Source organism: Amblyomma maculatum, chromosome 4, assembly GCF_055883805.1.
Source record: "Amblyomma maculatum isolate TAMU_Amacu chromosome 4, ASM5588380v1, whole genome shotgun sequence".
NCBI lineage: Eukaryota > Metazoa > Arthropoda > Arachnida > Ixodida > Ixodidae > Amblyomma > Amblyomma maculatum.
Window position 1 is genome coordinate 75,488,830 of NC_139347.1, and position 15,295 is coordinate 75,504,124.

At 45.6% G+C, this 15,295-nt stretch overlaps 2 protein-coding genes across 3 annotated transcripts; one reads left to right on the plus strand and one right to left on the minus strand.

The window, feature by feature from the left end:
* The first annotated feature begins 6,668 nt into the window (after nt 1-6,668).
* On the plus strand, nt 6,669-10,661 carry LOC146191439 (mitochondrial inner membrane protease subunit 1). 2 transcript variants are annotated; one of them, XM_084601983.1, is made up of 5 exons: nt 6,669-7,083; nt 7,194-7,282; nt 7,350-7,458; nt 9,328-9,438; nt 10,358-10,661. In XM_084601983.1, exons 1-5 carry the CDS (start codon nt 6,973-6,975, stop codon nt 10,475-10,477), a joined length of 540 nt encoding a protein of 179 aa, XP_084458109.1. In that variant the 5' UTR covers nt 6,669-6,972; the 3' UTR covers nt 10,478-10,661. The 2 variants fall into 2 exon arrangements, with proteins under 2 accessions (XP_084458109.1, XP_084458110.1); XM_084601984.1 differs by having other exon boundaries at nt 6,679-7,083; nt 10,586-10,661.
* Nucleotides 10,656-15,239, minus strand: LOC146191440 (small ribosomal subunit protein eS10-like). Its single transcript, XM_084601985.1, has 6 exons — nt 15,139-15,239; nt 14,735-14,792; nt 13,712-13,979; nt 11,654-11,713; nt 11,277-11,329; nt 10,656-10,746 (listed from the first exon to the last, which is right to left on the minus strand). The coding sequence occupies exons 2-6, from the start codon at nt 14,783-14,785 to the stop codon at nt 10,708-10,710; spliced, it is 471 nt and encodes a 156-aa protein (XP_084458111.1). The 5' UTR covers nt 14,786-14,792; nt 15,139-15,239; the 3' UTR covers nt 10,656-10,707.
* Between the last annotated feature and the right edge of the window lie 56 nt (nt 15,240-15,295).

Below are 15,295 nucleotides of genomic sequence, written 5' to 3' on the forward strand. Positions count from 1 at the left end.
GAATTATGGTGCCCGGACTTACTTTCGGAAATGCGGTTTTGTGCCTAAAATCAGAGGTACAGTCGACATTAGAAACAAATCAGAGATCCGTTGGACGATTAGCACTAGGTGCCCACGGCAAAACTACAAATGAGGCGGTACAGGGAGATATGGGCTGGGCATCTTTCGAAGTACGGGAAGCTCAGAGTAAAATATTATATGAGGAACGCCTGAGGAAATTGGACAGTAACAGATGGGCAGCTAAGGTATTTAAATACCTGTACCTAAAAAGCGTTGACTCACAATGGAGGAAAAGAACTAGGAAACTAACTAGTAAGTATGCTAGTAACAAGGACGGAGAAATAAAGAGCATTAAGCAACAGGTGAAAAACACAGAAGGTAAAAATTGGATAAATTCGATGGAAAAAAAACAGAGTGTGGAATTATACCGAAAGTGGAAAATGCAGATCAGGAAGGAAGATTTCTTTGATAACTCAAGAGGCAGTGCCCTAGTTTTTGAAGCTAGATCAGGGTGCCTTAGAACACGCAGCTACAAAAAGAAGTTTAACAATGGAGATGACGCACGTGCTGTGTGTGGAAACTCCAGTGAAACAATTGACCATATTATACTCGAATGCAATGGTATCCATCCGGAAGTTGATGCAGGCGCAATCACTGTTCCTGAAGCTCTGGGGTTTAGAGATAACAGTGGCCGGGTGAATAAACCGGCAGTGGAAACTAGCAAAAAACGGCTGGAAGATTGGTGGCTTAAAAGCAGAGAAGTGACATAATGTTAGTAATGTAGGAGCAAAATTTAATAAATAGAATGATTAAAGGCCCACTGTCCACCCTCTGGCCGAAAATATTTTCTTCCCCGGTGACTGTGAGACTTCGCCCCTAGAACGCAAGGCCGCAAAATGTTTTTGAAAAGAGTAACTAGTAACGCAGTTACAGTCACCGCAATCACCCGATTCTGTCATGCTTCTCTCCTTCCGCTCCCTCCCAAAGGTTTTTCACTCTCCTGCCCGAGGTCGTCTAGCCTCCGCAAGACAAATTCCCCTTCCTCCTCCGCGTTTGGCGGGAGGTGGGGCGTGGCACTCCGCGAGCGCGAAAAAAAAAAATATCCGGGGGAGCGCGCGCCGCTGGATTCAGTCTGGCCGTGGCGAGGGAAAAGTGCGCAGCGAGCGGTAACACCCATCCTTCTCCCGTCAGTCAGCGAGACGGACCAATGGACGTCGTTCGCGGTACGTACGTCATTACTGTGGCCCGTCGGGCCAGCGCAGGAAACGGGGAATCTGGCTTCCCAAAGGAGAGCATTAGAGAGCTTTGAATTGTATTTTCGATGCTTTGCGGCGCGCGTGTCACTGTAGCATTTTGCACAGACTATCTCCGGTACCTGATCGAAACACTGGGCTCCTTTGCTTAAAAGGGCCTTCCCTGGACAGTGGCCCTTTAAGATATATGGAGAAAAATGAGCATGATAGCTACTGCTACCACCCCGTTTCAAAGGGGACGCTCCTATATTCCATCCATCCATCCCCACAGGGAAAGATATTTTTGCAGATCGACGATGCGCAATCACGTGACACACAGGTGACGTACGTAGCCTACACGTCACGTACGCGCATCTCGCGGAGTCTCTCTTTCTTTTTCTTTTTTTCCTTGTAAGAAGAAGCGCTCGCGCTAAAAAGCGACAGTCGCAAATGGTCGCATCGGTCGAAAAGCGACTGCCGCGGGCCGATCGGGCACTGCTCGAATTTTCAGTCGCGCGACTACTAGTCGCAAACCATTTCACCAATCAGCGAGGTCCCTGAGTATTCGATCGGACACCATCTCAATGCAATGAAAGAATACCCCTACCTTTTCAACAAACTGAACCCGGAATTCAAAGGCAGGGAGAAGGATATGGCCTTGGAGGAGATTGGAAAGATATTCGGACTATCCGGTAGGTACCATGAACTTTCGAGAAATGGGTTTTTCACGCAGGCGCAACATTTTATATTGACACCACGGTGATTGACACAGTCTATTCGTCGTTGGCGTTCTCCTGGAAACACGAGAGCGCGGCATGCGCACGGGCTCGCCTGAAAAAGTTGAAGTGTCTGGCAAGCGGCCGCTACCGACGTTCGCCCCAACTGTGCCTGACGAACGAGAAGGCGACAGTCGCAAGTGTGAACATCGGTAGTGGCGAGCTCCTCTCCTCTGGTCGCGCGACTGGTAGACGCGCGACCTCATCTAGTCGCAAGTGTGAATAGACCTTTAGTGTTGTCCACCGTGGTGTTGTCCACGCCATGGCTCCTCCTCCAACACAGCTTCTCCCCTCCCCCATGGCTCCAAGCAGTAAACAGAATTTTCCTCCCCTCGGGGGAATGAGTGAGCGCAGATTTTGTGCGTTCGCAGTCTTTTGCTTTCGTTCTCTTTCTTCCGGTAATCTGGCGGGGTTATTCGAAGCGACGCAGGGACTTCGAGTCGCGAGTCTGCTTCTTCGCAGCGCGCTGCAGGGATTGTGAGTTTGCTTCCTCACTACAACGAAAACGTACAAGAGTACTGACCTTATGCGGGGCCTCAAATATATTGAGTACCTGTGCATGAGTTATTTGCACACACGCACGCCCACACACATGCAGTTTTTTAGTGGCAAAAAGCAAATAACTTTACAGCATCTTGCGGCGCGTAAACGTTGATGTTTAGAATTAAGCTGTGAAATTATACAAGATGTTACTGATGTTACTTAGCTTGCGGATACGTCACTACACACACACACACACACACACACACACATATATATAGTTGTTTTATGTACATAATTGAGGCGTACTTTGTGCAAAAGCGGCTGATTGAGCCAAGTAAACGACAGCAAATCTTCAGCACTGCCTCCGCTGCCTCTCAAGCCAAACCAGCCCATACCTCACAGCTAGCGAAAAATAAAGGAAGCAAGCGTGCATACTGCTTTACCGAGGGCAGCTCCAAGCCGTCAGTCGTTTGAAACCACGCTGTCTACGTTGGCTAGCCTGCCCACCCCTTTATTGAGGGGTTTTACCCGCCCCTCCTTTCAACCTCTCCCTACTAATAGGAAGAAAAAATACTGAAGAAAGCCTGCGGACGGCTAGATGCTCTCCCTCCGCCAGCTCGAAGCCGCGCTCCGACGGCCGAGCGCTTTTCTCACTGCCCCAGTAGAATTAAAAAAAAAAAAAAAAAGTCGACAGGACACGCAAAAGTGACGTAGTAGCTCTACGTCACTTTTGTGTCACGTTATTGCGCGTTCACGACCGGCAAAAATACCCTCCCTTTCGCTTTTCTACAGTGAATATTCTAGTTCACTGTAGCTTTTCGCTGGGGGAGAATGTTTTTGCAGATCGACGATGCGCAATCACGTGACACATGGGTGACGTAGCCTACACGTCACGTACGCGTATCTCGCGGAGTCTTTCTTTCTTTCTTTTTTTTTTTTTTCCTTGTAAGAGGAAGCGCTCGCGGCAGTTTTGTTGAGGGGCTTTAGTTTTGTCCACGCCATGGCTCCTCCTCCAACACAGTCTTCTCCCCTCCCCCATGGCTTCAAGCAGTAAACAGAATTTTCCTCCCCCGGGGGAATGAGTGAGCGCAGATTTTGTGCGTTCGCAGTCTTTTGCTTTCGTTCTCTTTCTTCCGGTGGTTTGGCGGGGTTTATTCGAAGCGACGCAGGGACTTCCGAGTCGCGATGTCTGCTTCTTCGCAGCGCGCTGCAGGGATTGTGATTGCTTCCTCACTACAATGAAAGCGTGCAAGAGTACTGACCTTATGCGGGGCCTCAAATATATTGAGTACCTGCGCATCAGTTATTTGCACACACGCGCGCCCACACACATGCAGCTTTTTAGTGGCAAAAAGCAAATACCTTTACAGCATCTTGCGGCGCGTAAACGTTAATGTTTGGAATTAAGCTGTGAAATTATACAAGATGTTACTTAGCTTACGGATACGTCGCTACATCATATATATATATATATATATATATATATATATATATATATATATATATATATATATATATATATATATATATATATAATCATAAGCCTGATTATACCCACTGCAGGGCGAAGGCCTCTCCCATATTTCTCCACTTAACCCGGTTCTGTGCTAGCTGCATCCACTTGACCCCTGCGAACTTCTTAATCTCATCCACCCACCTAACTTTCTGCCGCCCCCTGCTACGCTTTCCTTCCCTTGAAATCCAGTTTGTTACCCTCAGCGACCATCGGTTATCCTCTCTTCGCACTACATGTATATATATATATATATATATTGTGGTTTCTACGTGGTCATAGGCCAGCAAACCACCGCGGGTTCGAGCGTCGCGCGAGCCGAAGCCCCGATCAGCCGTCACCGCGCGCGCACTGAAACACTGCAGCGTGCACTCAACCTCCACCGGGAGGAGAGCACTTCGCTGCAAGGACACCAACCTCCAAGTTCACAAAGGAGACGTTTATTGAAACGCCATCCTCCAGCGGCACACACACACACACACACGCACACACATACACATATTTACAAACGCACATACGCATATTTACAAACGCACATACACACACATACGCAGTCACTGTGTCAAGGGAGCGCGCGAGGAGCAAGGCTCCCCTGCGCGCACAAGTGACACGGAGTGCGCGCCGCAAGCACGCAAGGGCGTGCTGTGATCTCTCTCGCAGTGACCAAAGGGTTCCTTTGAGAGAGTGTGGGCAACCACCGCAAGGTACGCCTGTCGCGGATCGTTGGATCACGATCGACAGGCTCGAGCTGCGCTCTCAGGTACGACCCGGAGCAGACGAACTCGAGTACACACTGGTCTGCGCGGACAAAGGCCGGCAGACAAGAACAGTAGCGTACGCACCTTGCGATGTCTCGGAGGGGTCTCTCTCTGGGCTCCGCTCGGACAGTCGCGCGAGCGCGGCTGTCGAAGCGGTGCCGTGTTCCCGCCAAAAGGCGCCAATGAGAACAGCCACTGGGACGCCAGGGCGGAGCTGTGGCCCGAACGACAGTGACAAGTCGCTCGAGCCCCTCTCCGCCGCCTCAGGCGGGAGAAAGGGAACGGGGAGAACTGGGAAGCGGGCGGCGGCCGCGCAAAAGGCAGCCGCAGCAAGCCCGAATCCCACAATATATATATATATATATATATATATATATATATATATATATATATATATAGGTGCAAAAGCGGCTGATTGAGCCAGGTAAACGACAGCAAATCTTCAGCACTCCCTCCGCTGCCTCTCAAGCCAAACCAGCCCATACCTCACAGCTAGCGAACAAGAAAAAAGGAAGCAAGCGTGCATCCTGCTTTACCGAAGGCAGCTCCAAGCCGTCACTCGTTTGAAACCACGCTGTCTACGTTGTCTAGCCTGCCCGCCCCTAAAGCCCCTTTATTGAGGGGCTTTACCCGCCCCTCCTTTCAACCTCTCCCTACTAATAGGAAAAAAAAAATACAGAAGAAAGCGTGCGGACGGCTAGATGCTCTCCCTCCGCCAGCTCGAAGCCGCGCTCCGACGGCCAAGCACTTTTCTCGCTGCCCCAGTAAAAAAAAAAAAAAAAAGAAAAACGTCGACAGGACACGCAGAAGTGACGTAGAAGGTCTACGTCACTTTTGTGTCACGTGATTGCGCGTTCACGGCCGGCAAAAATACCCTCCCCTTTCGCTGGCGGCTGCATTAGCTGCATCTCCCAAGGACGTTTTCAACCAGTAGCAGACAAATTTTCAACCACTCCTAGAGGGCGCCACATTTTGTGAAAAAGGCTGATTGACTGAAGTCAGCAGCTGTCTCTGCCGCGGAACTGCGATTTTCAAGTCGCAACCTGCCCGTGCAGAGAAAGAGAGAGAAAAAATCCTTAATGAAAAGCAGAGAAATCGGCCGCCGCTTAGAATTCGCGATGACATGCTACTTTGCAGTTTTCTCAGTTGCAGGATTGCCACGAAAGCAGTCCACGCGTCACTACCAGATCTGCATACGTGCGTTTGAATGAGAATTGTCATTCGTTGAGCTGCCTGTGAATAATTGGCATATTTCTGGAAAACTGTGCTTGTTCATGCGTAGTACATACTCGAGAGGTCATGTCCACTTGACACAAATTGAATAAGCTTAATTGATCCATATGCTAAGCAAAACACCATCTCGAATATCAAGGCAACCAAGGTGAATGTGAAACGCTCAGTTATGAAATCGTCTGCGAAAACTAAAATTATTAATGGTGCATGTAATGCAAAACAACTGCGTCAAACCGCCGCACTCAATCTCATAAATGTTGTAACGGGAGAGAACAAAAATCAGCCGAGGTTTAACCGGTTTAACTCCGCAGAAACCGATTAAGACACGAACTGTTCGTCATGGTTTTCCTTAGCGGTAGACTGCCACATAGTTTGGCGAAATGTTAGTTTTAGTAGGTTTGCCCTTTCAATAGACAGTCTGTTCGAGTTCCTAACGCAAAATAGCCACGTTAGCAATATGATTTGAGTGACGACCTGTGCAAACAATGAAGATTCTGCCTACTCCCCTTTACCCCCATCCATGGCCATGATCATTCCTATTCAATAAAGGACGTTCAATCAATCGATCGATCAATCAATCAATCAATCAATCAATCAATCAATCAATCAATATTTTTTTGCTGCCACTTACTGTGCACTTCCGTCTCACGCCACTGATGAGGCAACTCGGGCTTTTAACACGGCCACGAAACTAAAGACCGAAACTACATACCGAAACAGAAAGCGACGCCCGCATGCTTCAAGTGGCTAAAGCCATAGGATGTCATATGCTGAAGCCAATCGAATCCGTAACGGACAGGTGCCAAGGCAAGTTCGTTAGCGTGTGGCGTGTGTGTGCGCGTGCGGTCGGTCGTATATTGTGCGCGGTGTTATTTCTCGCATGGTTTTAACAGAATTCCTGAAATGCTGCTCTCTTACAGAGGACATAAGAGGGATTTTATTTAATCCTGACTCTACTTAATGTAGTGTATCACACGATGACGCTGTTCCGGAACATCTTGTCGCGGTGCTTGCGGCTGTCCGGATTTGTTATCCAGAGTGCTGCCGCTGCGTACTGTGTGATAGAGTTCTGCGGTGATCTTGTGATTGTGAGTGGCACAGGCAACTGTCCTGCGATCAGCTACGTTCGTTTACACCCAAGTTTATGACCGAAATGCTCAGATCTGATTAAAAACCTTCGACGTTTTTTCGGTTTCAGTGCAGCGGACCCTCTATGGAGCCTACCATACAGTCTTTCGACATCCTCATCTCTGATCACATATCAGTGCATACGAACGGTATTCGACGGTAAATGCGTCGACGACCTTTTGATTTCACGATGTATGTACAAAGGAAAACTTGATATTTTTTTCAGGGGCGACATCGTCACAGCTAAGAATCCGATCAACCCGAAGCAATACATATGCAAGAGAGTTGTTGCTGTCCATGGAGACCAATTGATATCGGGATCTCTCGTGCTGAAAGTAAGTTTGATGTTTTCTGTATCTCAGTTGTACACGGAAGGCATTCTAGCTTCTTTTTCACGTGCGATTTTCAGTCAGAAAAAAGGTCCAATGGGCCCGGTTGTAAATTTTCCACTTGAATTGGTCAGAAACCATTGGGTTCGACCATTTGAGCCGAATTGGTGGCTCCGGCTGGAAATAATTGGCCATCTATGAAGACCAGATGGTTTGCCAATTGAACTCAAATTACATACCATTTGAGCCATCATTTAAACTCGTATACCTGAAGAAGAAAAAAAAAAAAAGAGATCAGTTTGGAGCTTTACAGGTTATTACAGAAGTCAAGCATTAAGACAAGTATGCACAACATACACTATACCCACAGAACACTTTTGCACAGACTTGCTGCTGGGGCCAGCGACACTTATTTATAGAATTATGCCCGCATTGATGGTGGACACTAGGAAATCAGTTTGGAAGATTAATTTGCAAATATCGTTTTGCCAGCGAAACTTATTTCAGGAGTCTTTTGGCGGCCTAGTCGGTGAAATTCGAGGCCACGGTGGCTTTGCATGAATGACATTACATGACATTACATTTTTTTTTTTTTTTTTTCTGCGTGCTGTTCAGACCATATCTATATCAAGCGTGTATGACACACATTACATGCAGTTGAATGCGCCTGTTTTTGGTTTTGCTTTCTAATTGTTATGTTTCGGTAGTTGTGGCTTTTTTTTTTGTTTATTTATTGAGCTGGTGGCTGCAGAGGATATAAAAACATTGCCTGTAACCATTCTATTAAAGGTTCGAACTGTGCGCTTTGTTTGTGAGATGTGCCTCTGCTTTATCCTTATTTATTCATTCAGTTTTGAAGATAAACTTATTAAATTATGCTCGCATTGCTGATGCGCACTAGCAAATCAATTTGGAAGATTCATCTGCAATATCAGTTTGCAAAAACCTAATTTTTTCATGGTTATGTTTTAATACAGATGTATATACACGATTTTACAAAGTGGTGAAGGAAAGTGCCATATTAGGGCGCGGAGCTGCTCTCGTAGCGCAGGCAAGAGTTGACGACTGCCCCCCTTGACAGCCAACCCAAACCGGCTTCTCCAAGGGTCATGAAATAGTCTATATATGCTGATCTCAGTCAAGGATATCATTGACTTATATGTGAACTTTCTATTTGGGTATGTTCCCTTCAGACCAGTTGGAACCAATTAGTATTTCAAACTGATTCTCTTTGTTAAAACTAGAAGCAGCTGTAGTTTACATATTGTCCAATAGGAAATCTGTCCCATCACAGTGACTTAATGGGTAGCTCAACTACTGAACCCAAGAATGCAGGATTACATCCCGACTGCCACGACTGCGTTTCAATTGAGGCTAAAGGCAAGATGCCCATGTACTGTGCAGTGTCAGTGCTCGTTAAAGAATCCCTGATAGTCGAAATTATTGGAGTACCTTACTACTTTAAACCCTACAAACCAGATCAAAACAGTTAGGCAGCGTGATTGGGAGTGAAACCATTTAGAACCTCGGAAGCCATTTGGTTATTCCTACTGGGATAGTAGAAGCAATTGGAATGCCTAAATGAAACCAGAAGGCCGAATGAACTACCCGTATGAATTTACGGTCCCGCTTGGCTGACCTATTGGGAGTCATGTTTCCCATTATATCTAGACGAAATGCCCACTCATATCCACTTTCTTTTTAATGAGGTTGATTTCTTTACTCCCAACTGGTGAAGAAACAGTTGGGCTATTTGGGATTGAAAGAACCATTCATTCTGACTGGTGATCCCAATTGGACCTACGAATTCTTTATACTGTGTTTGACATGTTGGTGAAGGGGTATTGATACTCACTTTGGGCTTGTTGAATGCAGATACCCAAGGGACATGTGTGGCTGGAAGGTGATAATAAGGACAACTCGGTAGATTCGAGATCATATGGTCCTGTCCCACTCGGCCTTATCAGAGGCAGAGCACTATGCAGGGTAAGCTCATTATGTCCCAATCCGTAAGCCATTGCAGGAAACTAATAAAAAAGTGTAAATAAAAGCATGTGGTCAATGTAGCACACATGCCAAATAGATTTCTTACTGGTAAATGTACTTGTGCTACCAACAACTTTATGTAATCATCCAAAATCAGCCACACACGGGACAATCCCAATTGACATAACGAGAACATCTTTCCTATTCAGTGTATGCTACCACTGTTTAGGGCATTTTGCATTCAATTGCAAAGCATCTTGTTTTGTCTGCTGCACTGAACAGAATTTTTGTTGCTAAGGAGAACTTGGCATCTTTCATGCCGCAAATGTTTTTAATGCCATGCAGCAAATCCAGTGATCCAAAACAGTAAGCCAAGTGCCAAACTAGTTTTTTATTCCAGTAGTGCAGACCTCTTGCAACCGCCAAGAAAACAGGGCAGGCGACCGAGGTTCCCTCATGTATTTTCTGCAAATATCCTTTCAAAATAGTAGGTTTCTTATTTTCCATGTAGTAGTAAAATGCAGGGCTGACCTCACCTAGCCTATTCAGATGAGTCATCTATTAACACTGCCCTTGCTCTACTTAAATCCACAAAAGGATGTTGGCAGATTTCACCGTATCTTCTCACTTATGCGAGGGCAGGTGGAGACAAGGTGCATTTCCGGGGAAGGGGGCTAGATGTTGGCACTGGACATACTGTGCAGCAGTTCATCGCAATGATGATAAGGGGACATTGTGAAAAAGCATGTGCTGCGAACTCCTCCCCCGTTTCGCCTGGCGGCCAAGGATGCTTCACGTGTGCAGGATATTACTTTAGGTTTTACTTGTCAAGTCCTGCCATTTCAAACAAGGCGATACTTTGAAGAAAACATTTCTGAAAACAGCTGCTAGCATGTTGCTGCTGTATTTAACTTTGCAGATATCCTTGACCACAACCAAATACAGCCTGAAATGCTCAACCTGCGCAAGCCCTAAAATTTGGAGGAATGTCCAGTGCAGAGTTCAGTCTCTCTTTTGTAGCATGCACTCTATGAAATAGATGCGCAGAACCTGGTCGACTTGCTAGAATTCGCCACCTAACTGTGGTTATTTTGCCTGTTGTAGAGTTTAGAAATTTGTTAAGTGCATTTCCTTATTGTTTCTGCAGATATACCCATACCACAGAGCTACATTCTTCCGAAACGAGAGCAAACCCTACGCACAATAAAAGCAGTCAATTTTGTCCCAAAGCACGTTTATTCACAAGCTTCAAGACGGGTGCTGAAATGTTCACTGTGGAGCTCCACGGCCACGTCCGAAGCCTCCCCTCTGCAATGAAGGTGTTTTAGTTAAGTCTGTTAGTTTGCAAGCTACTTGCAAGGAACCTGAATAACTCTCGGCCACAAAAATTACATGCAATAGCAAGCTTGTCAACACTGAACGCTACCATAGGTTGTCTCCCACATGAATCCTCCTAAATTTAACGAAGATTCTCTATACATTTTGAGGCCAACTCCAGTGTTTCTTCTACCTTCTCAAATTATATTAAAACTTTCAAGGTATTTTCCATGCAATTTCCTGACCACTGGAGCCAAGTATCGCAGCATTTTGTGCACAAATAAAACAAATTTTCCACTCTGGGGCCACCCATAAGTTAATTTCTAAATTTCTACGGGCAACCAATCTTACACGGGAAATCTCACCGGGTGCACAACCAGATATTTCCTCTGGTTTTGGTCATTTCAGAAAAATGATTAACCAAGCTTTTTCTTTGAAGTACACCGCTATTGCATCATTACCTATCGCTATATTCAATGACATTTCGCAAACTAAGTGCTTTGCCGACAAAGCATACTCACGAAATCGAAGTTGGTGTCTGTTCCAGGTCCAACGTCGCCCTTCTTGTCCAGACCTGATAAATGTAAATGTAACAGTCAACCCGGAACCACAAGGCACAACAGCACTTTCTAACTTTTCAGTACACAAGGATAGTATGCAATAGAAGGCATTATGCTGCCACACATTCCTGCTCTAAATTGCAACACTGCTTCAAGCTATCACCTGCCTTCAAATTCTGATCAACTCTGCTTAACCCACAAGAGCTGAGAAATTTTGCAACGAGTAGAGATTTATGAAAGGCCCGGTGCTTTCTCCCGTATCCGTACGGCCAAATTCAAGCAGACATTACGTGCATCTAACACTCTACCACAAATGCCCTAGGAAGAAGTTGACAAACCTGGCGCCCTCCTGTAGTCGCTGCGGTCATCCGTCGTCTTGCTCTGCATGTCTTGTGTCACTGCAACGCCAAAGGAAATGTTTGAATGTATCATCTGCAGCCAGAATAGGCTGTGCTAAATCATGATGCCTTTCCTTGCTAGACACCCAAAAAAAACCGAAAGCCGCAGTAGCTGTTTGTCACAGATGGTGCTAAAGTTGTTAAATTGCAACAGTGTATACTCTACATGATGAATGAATGGAGGGAGTTACCATTCTTTCTATATGCTGTTTACTTAACACTGAATCAAATGCAAGACAATATAGCTAGCCTCCCGATATTCATGCACCTGCTCTTGCGAGAATTTCAACCGGCATTCTCAGCACACTAAGAATGAACAGAAGCCAGCTTATACATATAATCACATTTCAATTACACAGGCCATTACTTCAACTGAAAATGTAGCTATTACAAGCTATAAATAGCTGAAGAGAACCGGACATCGCCCGCTATCGAAAGGGGGCAACTTTTGTGTCTGACAGTTATGTGTACTGCTCTTGGAGGCTAGCGTGCATCACTGTTTACTTCCAAATAGTGGTCACGGTATATTTTGCAGCGAACAAGCTTTTCAAGTTGCAAGCATAAATATAGCAATATCCTACAATAAACACATTTTGTTCTCTACAAACATCAACACAGCCACAGGAAGCCATACAACTGGTTTCACTGACAACACAAATTGGACAGCCATCTTCGATGTCCCTTTATTGGTAGAATTGTACAACTCTTAATAAACTGTGTCCTTGGTCTAGAATTAGACATGCTTTTGGCAAGTTAATCCCAATGTCTTCTGCATGTAAATGGATGGATGGATGAAATATAGGAGCGTCCCCTTTGGAACGGGGTGGTAGCAGTAGCTATCATCTTTGAAACGAAGCGCCACCTGGACAGTACACAGTATTGAACTCAGGCACGCACCAACTTCTGAATTTTTTAATGCAACCTTTCATATGAACAGCTATTTGCTAAAACTAGAAAATGCATGAGTGATAAGTATTAGTCCTCTGCGCAACGCAATTAACAAAAATATTATGAGGGACTTTAGCGACTAAAGTAGTGAAAGGCGAAAGCTTGAGTGCCGCATTCTGCTGAGCAAGTGTCACTAATTAAAATTAACGAGTCATAAGGCAATTAAGTAGGCAATAGGCAGGCAGTTAATCATTAATTAGCAAATAAATCATTTGGTCATAGTCATTAATTAGTAACTGACACATGGCCATATAATGCACGCATTCGCGCACATTGTTGTGGCGCTCTGTGATTGGTCGAGACATCTATGACATCATCCCGCCTCGGCCAATCAGAGCCGCCGCAAAAGCGGGACATTTTGTCCACGACAGAATAAGCTATTACAGGCTTTCGCCTTAAAAGAGAGTTAACTCATTAAACATGAAAGCATCCGCCCATTGCCAGTCTAACATTCTGCTCCCCAACTCAGCACGAGTCCTGCCCCTGTCACTTGGAAGGCTGGTTGACATCAATGAGGAGGAGGCATGCTAGCAGTAGATGCCCCAATGTACTGCGAGCGGTCGCCAGAAGTACACTTAAAAAATTAAAGCTCCAAGCAGAGCTTATTTGGCACGAATACTCGCAAAGACCACCACTATGGATTTCTTGCATTTGCAATTATCGTTACAGGCTTCAAGACACAGAAGCACATGCATACATAACACTGAACCATGCCCACATTCTATGCTTAGCAGGTGCCAAAACTTGCGTTTTTGTATCAGCCACAAGGCCTATATTTGGATAGGGTGCAGTGCATGTTTTCACGAGGAAACAGCACCATCAGAGAGCTCGCAATCGGCTGGGAATGCCAAGAGCTTAATAATACAGCTTGGATCTTGCCCCTACCTTACTAACATTTTACTATATGTTGGACATCATTAGTCTATACAAGCCGCAATGTACCCTGCCCATGCGCCCACCATTGTACAATGCCCCAGTGAATCCTAATTGCACCTTCTTCAGCAGAGCATAGCTGGTGATGCCCCATCATGGCAAACTGAGCACACTCACTCTTTGGCCTTCGGCTTGGCGCCTCCTGGCGGGACTGCTTCTTGAGCGTAGCGGGCACGATCTCTGGGGGAAGGTGCAGGAAGTCACGCAAGTACTGGATGCCCTCGTTCGTGAGGTACCAGTAGTAGTGGCGCCATGCAAACTGCTCCTTCACATAACCACGCGACTTGAGGGACTGCAGTGCCTTGATCACTTGCAGGTTGGGGATGGCCTCCAATTCGGGGTGCTTGGGCGCATGGAAGTCCTTTTTCGCAACAAGGACACCCTCCTGAAAAACGCATTACTGCTGAAGCCCATCACTCGTGCAGACACGACAGAGCGCATGAAAAATAAAGGTGAGCTTAACATTGCAGTTCCTGGAAAACGACAACAATTATTCCAGGACTGATCCCTTTGTGTGCCCAAACTGGCACAAGCAGTTGTGGCAGTCAGCAACAAAGCAAACTTTCAATGTGTAAGGGCTTCTGATAGGATTCCCACACTTCATTGTGGGCAACAGTAGTAAAGCATCACACCAAAGTTTAAGTGATCAAGTATGCAAAAGCTTCAATTTGTGAGCACTTCTAATTGCACCATTCAAAGCAGGCAACTGATATTTATCACCTAAGTGTTTTATGCGTCAGTCAGCTTGATCGTGGTTTGTCACGCTAGGGATATGAAAAACATGGTTTTTAAAACACGAAATGCTTCACTATTCATTGTTGAAGGTTGTAACAACACAAAGAATTAAGCATGAAAATGGTCGGTTCTGCTGGCATCCACACTCCACTGTTACGGCCCTTTATGAAATTGAATAAATTGGACCTAATATATGGAGATACGTCAATATAACGAGTGAAACATGAAGCAGAAAGGTCTAGTACAGATTTCATGAATGCACAGACTCGATACTGCACTCACGTCATACATGCCCTTCAACAGATAAATGACCGCCACAAACTTATGCACACCAGTCAACATTAGTGCCTCAGACCGATTAATGCTTCAAATAACCGCACCATACGATTGTAAAACAATTCCTACCTTGAAAAGGTATTCATAGATGGCAACGCGATTCTTCTTGGGCATCAACATGGTGAAGCTGCAAAAGAAATGACACACAGCTCATACTATGAACAGCCAACAAGGACTCTCTTGTTAAAGGCAGAGAACTCGTAAAATGCGCAGTTCACAGGCAATAAATGATTACTTTTTCAGCACGCCAAATACCCTTCACACATTGACTACATACATAGCAGCAATCAATCCAAGCCGCTTTAACAGGCGTGTATCTTCCAGGCCCGGACGAGTGAATTGAATTACATTCGATCACCTGATTATGCAAAATGACACAGCCCAACAGGTTAAAAACAGATGCTACAATTTATATGTGACTTCCGCAAAAATAACGCTACAAAAGGGCTCGATTACTTAGATTTTCCACTCACCTCGACAATCAAAACGCTCCCGACATGAAAGCTAAACGGAAAAGGAACCAGTACCACAGGAAGCACACCCTCAAACGCAGGCAGCTTCCGGTTTCTAATTCGTCTGCGTTTGAGGCGATGCTAGCCACGTGATCACGTGACAATAATAAATAAATAT